Source organism: Terrapene carolina, unplaced genomic scaffold (assembly GCF_002925995.2).
Source record: "Terrapene carolina triunguis isolate 2854851 unplaced genomic scaffold, T_m_triunguis-2.0 Scaffold836, whole genome shotgun sequence".
NCBI lineage: Eukaryota > Metazoa > Chordata > Testudines > Emydidae > Terrapene > Terrapene triunguis.
In genome coordinates, this window is record NW_020665187.1 from 3,343,337 (window position 1) to 3,355,472 (window position 12,136).

The window sequence follows — 12,136 nt, forward strand, 5'->3', positions numbered from 1 at the left end:
TAGAAGTCAGAGATGGCAAAGAATTGGAGTGTCATGTCCCTCTCCGTAACCCATGCAGGATTGCTCCCTATTGCCCTGAAATTAAACACCCTGGCTGGCCCAGGGCAGCTGACTTGGGCTTGTGGGTCTCAGGCTGTGGGGCTGTAAAACTGCATTGTAGGCCTTGGGGTAGAGTGACCATACGTCCCGTTTTGGCTGGCAAAGGTGAGCATTCATCAAAAAAGTGGGGTGTGGAGGAACATGCGGGGGGCGAGCGGGGATGCCAGCCCCGTGCAGAGGGGGAGGCAGGGCTCGGGCCGGGGGGAGACAGGGCTTAAGCAAACAGCTATGCCAGCCCCAGCCTCGTGTGGGGGGCAGGCAGACCTCGGGAGAACAGCAATGCCAGCCCTGCATGGGGGGGGGGGTGCTCGGGCAAGCGGCTCAGGACAGCCCTGTGCGGGGGGAGGGGTGGCTTGGGCCAGCAGCTTGGGCCAGCCCCATGCATTGGGAGAGGGGGAAAGGTCTCAGACTAGCCCCACACGGTGTCCCGTTTTCCCTCGGATTGGAGCCTGGACTCTGGGATCCCCTCCCGTCGCGGGATCCACCTTGAATGGTCCCTTAGAGTATATACTAACTACCTATGCTAAACAATGTGTTCCACCTTGAATTTAGCTGTGACGCTCCAAGTCCTGTTCCCAGACCCGAAGAAGAGCTCTGTGTTGTTTCTCTCACCAACAGAAGTTGGTCCAGCGTCTCTCTATTAAGTGTCTCCCAGTGTCCCCCATTGTCTCTCTATTAACCTGGGTGTCAACTGCAGCTGCTGCAGTGCTTCGTGGGAGTTGTAGTCCCATGTTCCTCGTGGCCCCGTTCTTTTTTATGGGCCTGGCTCTCCACTCAGACTCCATCCTCCATGATGCACTGCAGTGCCTCGCTGTGGCTGAGCCATCATGACATAGAGCCAGGAATAGAAACCACATCTCCGGACTCCTACAATAGTGTCCCATCCACTCGACCATGACTGCATGAAGCACTGGCCAGTGGACGTCATGGTGGCAGTACTGGGACCAATATAATGAGGGACATCAATTTCTGGAGATTGCTGTTGCCTTCCCTAGCAAGATCTTCATCTTCTGACATTATAACTGCAGCTTTCCCCAAGTGCTTTTAATAGGCACTGACCTTAAGGCCTCGTACTGCATTTATGAACCTTATTTCTACTAAACGCACGACTCAACACTCTGTGGAAGAAGCAGCAGGAAAACCAGGCCCAACTCCTCACCTGGCTTTTCACGTTGTCAATTTCCGCCTGCAGTCTATGGATCATGCGGTTAATCTCCGTGATCTCCGTCTTGGTGTTGCGCAGTTCATCCCCGTGTTTCCCCGCCGTGGCCTGCAGCGTCTCGAACTGCGACACACAACAATAGCTCCATAAAGGACAGTCATCACGATAGCGCTCAATGGCCCCTCACGGACTAGCCTCTCCAGACACATATTAAATAGCAGAAACTCCTAGTTCCCCGATTTCCATCGGCGCTCACCTTGGTTTGGTACCAGGACTCAGCTTCCATTCGGCTCTTCTTGGCCATGTCCTCGTACTGCGCTTTGACCTCAGCGATGATGCTGTCCATGTCCAGGTTTCGGTTGTTGTCCATGGTGAGGACCACAGAGGTGTCAGAGACCTGGGCCTGCAGCTCCCGAAGTTCCTGCAAATTACATGAAAAAAATTATAATCTCAATTGGCTAATTTTCTATCTCAGCTGAGCTTAGGGGTTGCCAACTTTCTATTTGCAGAAAACCGAACACCCTTGCCCTGCCCCCTGCCCCGCCCCTTTCCCCAGGCCACGCCCCCTGCTCACACCATCTCCCTCCCTCCGTTGCTCACTCTCCCCCCACCCTCGCTCACTTGCAAATTTTCATCGGGCTGGGGTAGGGGGTTGGGGTGCAGGGAGGAGTGGCGGTGAGGGCTACAGGTACAGGCGCTGGGGTGGGGCTGGAGATGAGGGGTTTGAGGTGCAGGAGAGGGCTCTGGGCTGAGGCAGGGGGTTGGGGTATGGGACGGGGTACGGGATCTAGGCTGGGGGTGTGTGGGCTCTGGGGTGGGGCCATAAATGAGGGGTTCAGGGTGTAGGAGAGAGATCCGGGCTGGGGCAGAGGGTTGGGGTGTGGGAGGGGGTATGGCCTCTGGGCTGGGGGGTGCAGGCTCTGGGGTAGGGCCATAAATGAGGGGTTCAGGGTGCAGGAGAGAGATCCGGGCTGGGACAGGGGGTTGGGGTGTGTGGGAGGGTGAGGGTTCCGGCTGGTGGTGCGGGCTCTGGGGTGGGGCTGGGGTTTGAGGTGCAAGAGGGGGCTCTGGGCTGGGGTAGGAGGCTGGGGTGCAGGAGGGGGTGCGGGCTCTGAGCGGCGCTTACCTCAGGCAGCTCCCGGGAAGCTGCCGGCATCTCCCTCCGGCTCCTAAGCGGAGGCACAACCACGTGGCTCTCCGCACTGCCCGCGCCTGCAGGCACCGCCCCCTCAGCTCCCATTGTCCATGATTCCTGTCCAATGGAAGCAGCGGAGCTGGTGCTGGAGGCGGGGGCAGCGCACAGAGCCTCTGTGGCCGTTCCTCCGCCTAGGAGCCAGAGGGAGATACCAGCAACATCCCGGGAGTTGCATGGAGCCGGGTAGGGAGCCTGCCTGCGGCGCCGACTGGACTTTTAACGGCGCGGTCAGCGGTGCTGACTGGAGCCACCAGGGTCCCTGGGTTCCAAAACCAGACACCTGACAACCCTACCTGAGCTGCCTGATTTCTCCCTCCTGTTCTAAGGTATCACTTTTAGAAACCAATTAAGATCAGACAAGAGAAGGAAAGGAAGGGAGATAAGAGGAAACTTGTCAAATAAATCATTAACCAGGAAGAAATCCAACTAAGTGTCACAACACAGTGGCTGCCAAAGCAGATCCTTCTGATGCTGCAAAGTGGGGGGGAGAAAAAAGCAGAGATGGAGCTGACACCTGTATCCAAACTCACCCAAAGGTTAAGGTGGGTCTCTGTAGAGAAAGGATCCCAGCTGTGGTGTGAAGGGCCAGATCCAAATGGATTCAAAGTTTGGATCCAGAGTTTTGGAGCCGGCCCAACTTTACTACAACGTTAGGGCCAGATTCTACCACTCTTAGCCATGGATGTAAAGTGACTGTCTCTACTGACTGCCAACTGAGCAAGTAAGAGGGCAGGGAGGGCTAAATTAGAGAGGGCTCCCCCTACTCTCCCTAGCAAAGGCGGGCACAGCTCCTGCGATGGGGTGATCACCTCACACGGGATTGAAAGGGTTAAGGTGGCCAGGCAGGCCAATTACCTTCAGAGGCTGCATCTGGAGGAAAAGCCAGGAGCAGGTAACTAATTGGAAGCAGGTTCAGCTGTGCAGGAACGGGGGGGGGGGGGGGGGGGGGGGGGCGCCTGTATAAAGCCAGGTAACTGACAACAGTTGGGGGCTGCTGGAAAAGGCTGCAGGAAGGCAGGCAGCAGTCGATCCCTGGGAAACGGGAGAAGGTTTAGAGCTGGTACACCCGGAGGGAGAAGGGGAACCAGGGGTGGTGGGAAGCAGTCTAGGGAAGGAGCAGTGAGGACTGAGAGAGGAAAGCCCAGAACAGCTGAGCTGAGGGTGCCTGGACTGGAACCTGGAATTGAGGGCAGGCCTGGGTTCCCCTGCCAGCCACTGAGGGAGTGAATGGGAAGACTGCCTACGACTGCTGGAGAGGAAAGACTGGAAGAGGGGAAATGCTGAGTGATCCAGCCAGAAGGAAGAGGATGCTGCGGTTTCTGGAGTGAGAGTGTGGCTGCAGACCAGAGGGAGAAGCGGAGCAATGGCATGGAAACCGCAGAAGGGGGTGTCAACCTCAAGAGCTAATCCCCAGAGTGACCAGGAGGAGGCGCCAGACCAGAGGGGAGTGGTGCAGACTGTGACAATTTGGTGGAGAACGCAGGCACACGGTTGCTCCTGATACAAGGGGAGGTTGAGAGACTGTGGTGGACTGTGAAAGACTGTATAAGGCAGTTACCCTGATGCAAGGCGAGCAGGACAGACTATTGTAGAGACGCCTGAGGCAAACGGCAACGGAGCCGCAGTGCGCGGAAGCTTTGTTTGCAGAGGGCATTTAGACCCTCCCAGGCTGGACTCCAGAATCCCCACCCCTGCAGAAGTGTGTGTGGATGGATCCAGGCCCTGCTGCAGCAGGTGCTGGAGAACCAGCAGAGACAGTGGGAGACACATTGGTATGTGCAGAATTATTTGGCGCCAAACTGCGGCAGACTCTAGTTATAAGCTCCTGCGGGAAGAAATTAGTAGAGGCCGCCGGGAGCGAGACAGGAAGGAAGGTATCGAGCCAGGAGGCCGGAGGCCTGGGAACAGGAGTGTTACGCCTGTGAGCGAGGAGGACACCAGAAAAGGGAGTGTCCCTACTAGGATGGGGGAGAGAAGAAAGCCCAAAAGAATGTGTCCTGTGGGGTGAACAGGAAAAAGAGGGGCATGTTTTGCCTGTGGTCAGCGGGGGAACCTCTGGGGGAGATGCCCATATATGAGCTGTGAGGTGAAGGCTAGCCCAGGGGAAGGAGCTGGGCAATAGAAGGCCAAAAGGAAGCCTTGCGGACAAGGCAAAGAAAAGGGTTTGCTTCGGGTGCCGTGAGGCTGGTCATATAAAAAGGCATTGCCCACTTAAGAGAGGGAGTGGTAGCAAAAGGGAAGTATGGGTCCCAGTGAGGCAGGAAAAAAGGGGTTACAAGATAGAACAATTGGAACAGAGAGGGCCCAGGTGAACATAGGAATGACCACAGAAGGGCAGCAGACGACGGTGGGGCCTCAGACCCTGACGGAAAGGGTATTGGAGGCTTACCAATGGGAATTGGAGAGAGGCCCAAGGTGGAGTCTTTGGGCATCATGACCAGTACTCAGTTAACTCTCTTGCCACAAGAAAATCAATATTAATTTTTTTTAGCTTGCGCCACTTGCATCTTCTGCAGTAAACTGCCCATATGCATAGGACCTGATTCTCCTCCTTACAACAGTATAATTCTATTATCTTCCAGGAAGCTATTCCTGATTCTCACTTAGAATCATAGACCTGGAAGGGACCTCGAGAGGTCATCTAGTCCAGTCCCCTGCACTCAAGGCAGGACTAAGTAATATCTAGACCAGCCCTGACAGGTGTTTGTCCAACCTGCTCTTAAAAATCTCCAATGATGGAGATTCCACAACCTCCCTAGGCAATTTATTCCAGTGCTTAACCACCCTGACAGTTAGGAACTTTTTCCTAATGTCCAACCAAACCTCCCTTGCTGCAATTTAAGCCCATTGCTTCTTGTCCTATCCTCAGAGGTTCAGAAGAACAATTTTTCTCACTCCTCCTTGTAACAACCTTTTATGTACTTGTTTAAGTGAGAGAAAAATCAGGATCTATCCATCCATAATATTTACATACCATAGCACTAATCACCAAGCATCTCCTTGGAAAAAGCAATCACTGATGGAGTTACACACCATCAGTCTGTCTATTTACGATTAGGGAGACCAGATGTCCCGATTTTATAGGGACAGTCCCAATTTGGGGGTCTTTTTCTTATATAGGCTCCTATTACCCCCCACCCCCGTCCCGATTTTTCACACTTGCAGTCTGGTCACCCTAATTTATGATAGAGGGAAAAGTCACTTACTGCTTCGTAGAGACCCCTCAGGAAGTTGATCTCATCGGTCAAGGCATCTACCTTGGCCTCCAGTTCCACCTTGTTCATGTAGGAAGCATCGACATCCTGAAGAACAATCAGAGATACAGTGAGACCAAGTTTGGCTTCAGTGGGAGTCAGGGGTGCTCATTGTCTCTGAAAATCAGGCTGTTTATTCAGGTTCCCAGATAAGAATTCGGGGGTTGCCTACATCCAGGGCTAGTCTACACTAGAAACGCTACAGCGCCTGTGAAAATCAGCTTCTGCAATTTCATTCAAGGATCGTGCCACTCACCTTTTTCAGAATGACAAACTCATTCTCTGCTGCCGTGCGCTTGTTGATTTCATCTTCGTACCTGTTGGGAGGAAAGGAAGCGACGTTGGTTAGAGCTAAAGCTGGTCAGGAATTGTTAGACAAAACGTCTTCTCGTCGTAAAACGCCCATTTGTGGAAACTGAATCTGTTGGTTTGGATAAATCTCCCGATTTGAGAAATGGTTTTTTTTTTTCAATTTTGAAATTGTAGAAACAGGCCAGTTTAACGTTTTAGAAACAAAGCTTCAGTGTTCGGTTCCAAACGACTTTTTTGTTTTGAAATTTTACTTCATTTTATATACCTTAAAAATAGCCTTAAAAATGTTACAACATTGAAATTGAAACATAACATTTCAGTTGGGCCCAATCTGATTTTTTTCCAGATGATCATTTTACATACATGTGGGGGATTTTGACTTTTTGTTCTGATGTGGGATGGGGAAAAAAGTCAAATCTCAAAAACTCTCATGGAATGGGAAAACAGTTTGCCACACACCGTTAGCTAGTGCCTGGCCAAAAATTCACAGTGAATAACTTAGCTGATCAGTTTAGCCTCTTGCTCCATTTGAGAATCATCTCCATTCAGTGTATGATTTCCCACCATGTGTTTGTCATTTGAAATTGTTTGCTGCAGGTTCTGTGGAGCGCCTTTTAAAGTGTGTGTGGGGGAGCGCATAGATTTGTCCCCTCCCTCATCTGACCCTCCTCTTCCCTTCCTAGGGCTCCCCCCAGCAGCTGACCCCCCAGCCCATGAGTAGCCCCTACACCAGAGGTGGGCAAACTACAGCCCGCAGGCCACATTCAGCCTGTGGGACCGTCCTGCCCGGCGCCCGAGCTCCCCAGCCCCTCCCCTCCAGTCCCCCTCCCCTGCAGCCTCAGCGCACCAGGCTGCCGGCGCAATGCTCTGGGCGGCGGGGCTCTGAGCTCCTGGGGCAGCGCAACTGCAGAGCCCGGCCTGACCCGGTGCTCTGTGCTGCACGGTGGCAGTGGCGTGGCCCAGCTCCAGCCAGGTGGCGCAGCTGTAGCGCCGCCAGCCACCGGTGCTCCAGGCAGCGCGGTAAAGGGGCAGGGAGCAGGGGGGTTGGATAGAGGGCAGGGGAGTTCAGGGTGGTGGTCGGGGGGCGGGGGTGTGGATAGGGATCAGGGTGATCGTGGGGGAACAGAGGGTTGAATGGGAGCGGGGGGGGCAGTCAGGAAGGAGGGGGGGTTGGATGGAGTGGCGGGGGGCAGTCAGAGGCAGGGGTTAAGGGGGCAGTCAGGGGACAGAGAGAAGGGGTGGTTGGATGGGGCAGGGGTCCCGGGGGGCCGTCAGGAATGAGAGGAGGGGTTGGATGGGGTGGAGGGGGTCCGGGGGAGGTCAGGGAACAGGGAGTGGGGGGGGTGGATGGGGCAGGGGTCCCAGAGGGGCCATCAGGGAACGAGGGGGTTGGATGGGGCCGGAGTCCCGGGGGGGGGCAGATAGGAGGTGGGGGCTAGGCCTCGACCCCCTCCCCTAACCAGCCCTCCATACAATTTACGAAACCCGATGCGGCCCTCAGGCCAAAAAGTTTGCCCGTCCCTGCCCTACACTCACACCCTCCAAATTTAACCAAATAATCCTTAGCCCTAGATCCTCAGCTGGTGTAAATCAGTGATGGTACTACTCCTATTTGCACCAGCTGAGGGTCTGACCCTTGGTCTGCCCAAACTGCTCATCGCAAGTGTCCAATATTTGAAATTCATGCTGTGTTATTTGTCTTTGATTGGACACACAAGTCACATGCTGTTTCGGTTGCCTGTTTGGATGAGCGGGAGCTCTTGAAATCAGGTTTCTGGTGCAAATAGTCACAAGTTCCTCCCCAGGAGATCCGCCAAAAGCAAATACTGGTGCAAAAGGGGTGTAAATCGTTACAGCAAATTCATCCAAACTTGGCTGGCAGTATTTCCTCCTCCTCGTTATGATTGCTATTATTATGCACATCTTTATGCCAGGATTTCAAAGCATTTTGCTGGCATTGATTAAGCCTCAATACCCCAGTAGAAGGTCAGCAAGTGTAATTAGTCCCCTTTCACAAATGGGGAAACTGAGTCACAGAGAGGCTACGGCTCAAATTTTCCAGTGCTCTCTCATTTGGGCTACATCCGTTTCTGGATATCCATTTTTTATGACTAGCTGATTGTACTACAGTAGGGTCTAGGAGCCCTGGTGACGGCCCAGGACCCCATTATGCGAGGCACTGTACAATCACAGAGCAAAAAGACCCATCTTTAGACGCGACGGGCTGGATCCTCTGCATAGCGCCACAGTCTTAACTGGAGCCACGCTAATTTACACCCCCTGAGGATCTGGCTCCTGAAGCCTGATTTTTAAGAATGCTGAACATTCAGAATTCCAGCTGAAATTAACAGGCACTACCGGAGCCCAGCTGCCCCTCTGAAATGCAGGTCAGCATGTGAGTCACTTGCTCAAGTTCCCACCGCAGAGTGGAAAATGCAACCTGGAATACCTGAAGCCCAGCACAACAGCCCCTGAAATCCCCAGCAGAGCAACTCCGGGTTTTTTATTCTAGCTGAGCAGAGCCAAGGAGCTGTCTGTGAGATACTATTGCTGGGATCATAAGAGCTGCTCTGTTTGCTGACACTGCTGCTGCACATAACGTACCCTGTTGCTTTCCAAAGTGCTTTGAGGAGCCTGGAGTTTAACAGGCACCCTGGAAGCTGCAGTTCTGGTTTCTACTGCCTGCAGCAGAATGCTGCCTTGCATATACAAAGCCGGGTCTTCAGCTCGTAAAACTCAATGTGACTCCATTGAAATCAATGGAGCTGCACCAATTTACATGAGCTGAGAATCCGGCATTCTTGAGTGTATTGCATAATGTGACATTTCCACTGGCATGCTGTGCACACAGAACCTGTAGTGTGGCGAGAAGGGGGATGAAATAAGTGAACAGATGTCAAAGGAGTTACCTGCCTCACCCCAAATAAGGGTAGGTCTTCGGTTCACATAGGTTTGAGCCCAAGCCCCTTCCGTCCACATACAAATCATTCTGACTTGGGGCAGCAAGCATCCCGGTCCCAGAACCCTGCTTGGCCAGTGGGTCAGAGGCTGAGTCCCGCTCAGCGGATGGGTCCAAGCCCTGTCATTTTGCAGTGTGGACGCAGCTCAAGCCACAGACCTAAGTCAGAAGGACTGCGTCGTACGCTATGAATGCCTTAGCACAGCTGAGAGACCCGGGGCCAGCAATTGTAAGCCCAGGTTAACAATGCCAGGGCTGCCGGGGGGGGGGGGCAAGTGGAGCAATTTGCCCCAGGCCCCGGGCCCCGCAGGGGCCCCCACGAGAGTTTTTCGGGGCCCCTGGAGCGGGGTCCTTCACTCGCTCCGGGGGCCCTGGAAAACTCTCGTGGGGCCCGGGCCCCCGGAGCTTCTTCCACTCCGGGTCTTCGGCAGCAATTCGGCGGCGGGAGTCCTTCTGCCCCGGGACCTGCCACCGAAGTGCCCTGAAGACCCGCGGTGGGGGGTCCTTCTGCTCTGGGACCTGCCGCCGAAGTGCCCTGAAGACCCGTGGCAGGGGGTCTTTCCGCCCCGGGACCCGCCGCTGAAGCGCCGGGTCTTCGGAGGCAATTCAGTGGCGGGGGCCCCCCGCCGCCAAAGACCCCAGGCCCCTCAATCCTCTGGGCGGCCCTGAACAATGCAGTGTGGATGGTCAAGCGCAGGCGTGGAAACACCAAGGCCACAAGCCCGGGTCCCACTGTTCTCAGTGGTACCAGATGACAGAACAAGGAGTAATGGTCTCAAGTTGCAGTGGGGGAGGTCTAGGTTGGATATTAGGAAAAACTTTTTCACTAGGAGGGTGGTGAAGCACTGGAATGGGTTCCCTAGGGAGGTGGTGGAATCTCCATCCTTAGAGGTTTTTAAGGTCAGGCTTGACAAAGCCCTGGCTGGGATGATTTAGTTGGGAATTGGTCCTGCTTTGAGCAGGGGGTTGGACTAGATGACCTCCTGAGGTCCCTTCCAACCCTGATCTTCTATGACTCCATTCTATGATTCTATGACCTGGGTTTACAATGCAGTGTAGGCATGCCCATTATCAGTATCAATCCAGGTACCGAATCCAGTATGACTGGAGCCTGATTGGACTTACAGTGGTGTAAAACAGGAGCAACTCCACTGATGTTACTGGTGTGAACCTGGTATGAGTGAGAGAAGAATCACAACCATCTTGATTAGTTTCATGCTTCAAAATTCTTAGGGCCTGATTCTTATTTACAAGTTGACCCTTTTTTACACTGCTCTGCCTTTGTAAAGGGGCCTTGCAGTGCGTGTTAATTACAGACACACTCAATTGAAGGCCCCTTCACCCTGCCAGAGCACTGAAGCCCCTGGGCTTCATTCTCCACTGTCTTTGCACCTGGGCAAGGGTTTACACCTACTTTGCACGGCTCCAGTGAAGCTACATGTATGCCAGCTGAGGATCTGGGCTGAGGAAAGGAAGCTTTTAAAACCCTCTTTGCACCGGTGTAAAGCACTGCTCCATAGGTGAGACATTAATAAATCAAGCCAAGGGGGACATCCCATAGCCAGGAGATAATGCAACCCCCTACAGTCTTTGTTTTGTTTCATCTACATGTCTCTCAGCTGCACCTGTGCGGGGATTATCAGTTATTGACTTTTCTCCTGACACTCCCTGGGGTTTATCTGCACTATTTACAGTTCCTGTTGGCTCCAGTTTGCCAACTGTTTTTTTAACATCCCCTCCTCAGATGGGCGCGGCCTGTGGTGAAAGGAGCGAGGAGTGGTTTGAGTTGGACTTTCCCAAGGGATTTGGTTAAGATCAAGAAGCCCCTTGTTAGAGCACAAGTCATTTTTTCCCCATTGTTTCCCTGGGACTATGTCAATGACAGGTATGTAACGTTATGAATCAGAGGGACCTACTCTATAGGCAGTGTTGCCTACTGGATAGTGCTGTGGACTGGGACTTGGGGTAGGTCTACACTACCCATGTCACAGCGCGGCCGCAGCAGTGCTGCCGCGGCCGCGCTGTGACATGCGCAGTGTAGACACGCTTTATCGCCAGGGGAGAGCTCTCCCGGCGATTAAAAAAAACCACCCCGAACGAGCGGTAGTAGCTTTATCTGTACTCTCTATACTGGCACTTTTCAGCACTAAAACTTTTGTTGCTCGGGGGGAGGGGAGGTTTCACACCCCTGAACGACAAAAGTTTTAGCGCTGAAAGTGGCAGTGTAGACACAGCCTTGGGAGACCTGCCTCTGCCACTGGCCTGCTGGGTGACCTTAAGCAAGTCATTTCACTGCCCCGTGCCTCAGTTTCCCCATCTGTAAAAGGGGAGCAATGCTACTGACCTCCTTTGTAAAGTGCATTGAGATCTACTGACGAAAAGTGCTTTATAAGAGCTAGGTATTATTATCTTTAATAGCTGTGATATATGTAATTTAGCCTTTTCTATGATGACGTTGTGACATTACCAAAACAGAACATTGTGATGTTTCCAGGAAGAACTATTCTGAAAGTGCCACTCCACACAGAAAAATTGAAAAAGTCCGCTTGTTTGTTACAATTCGGAACAAAAACACATTCTGAAATGTCGGCATTTCCCCCCGGGAGTGGAAATTCTGTTTCCCGACCGGCTTTAGTACAAAGTCTCTGTTTGCAAACAAAGCTTTCTCCCTGGCTACAATCGATCTGGCTTTCCTTCTGGAGAGAGTTTCCAGTCCCTCTTCCAATACTGTATCTGTACCTCAGCCAAAGGTCAGCCACTGACTACAGGGCTGGAAATCTCTTCTGAATGAGCCATCTAAATGGTCTTGGCACATGCAAATCATGTCCCTTAGAAGATTACAGTAGATAGATTCGACAACACTGTGCTGTTGGAAGCACGTGTGTACAAATGTGACACTGACAGACCTTAGTCGTTGGTGGACGGGACTGAACCTGGGACCTCAGCAGGGCTGCCCAGAGGATTCAGGGGGACCTGGGCAAAGCAATTTTGGGGGCCCCTTCCATAAAAAAAGTTGCAATACTATAGATTACTATATTCTCATGGGGGCCCCTGTGGGGCCCGAGGCCTGGGGCAAATTGCCCCACTTACCCCCCCCCGGGCAGCCCTGGACCTCAGTGCATGAGCCAAAAGCCATTTGGCTCTTAGCTAAGGCT

The 12,136-nt window shown here is 53.1% G+C and overlaps 1 protein-coding gene across 1 annotated transcript in view; it reads right to left on the reverse strand.

Moving 5' to 3' along the window:
• Positions 1 to 12,136, reverse strand: part of LOC112119686 (keratin, type II cytoskeletal cochleal-like) — a 19,632-nt gene that overhangs the window by 5,407 nt on the left and 2,089 nt on the right. Inside the window, exons 3-6 of the mRNA XM_026660699.1 lie at positions 5,967 to 6,027; positions 5,663 to 5,758; positions 1,518 to 1,682; positions 1,259 to 1,384 (exon numbers count right to left, since the gene is read on the reverse strand). Of these exons, the coding sequence (XP_026516484.1) occupies positions 1,259 to 1,384; positions 1,518 to 1,682; positions 5,663 to 5,758; positions 5,967 to 6,027 (448 nt within the window). The remainder of the gene's footprint in view (positions 1 to 1,258; positions 1,385 to 1,517; positions 1,683 to 5,662; positions 5,759 to 5,966; positions 6,028 to 12,136) is intronic.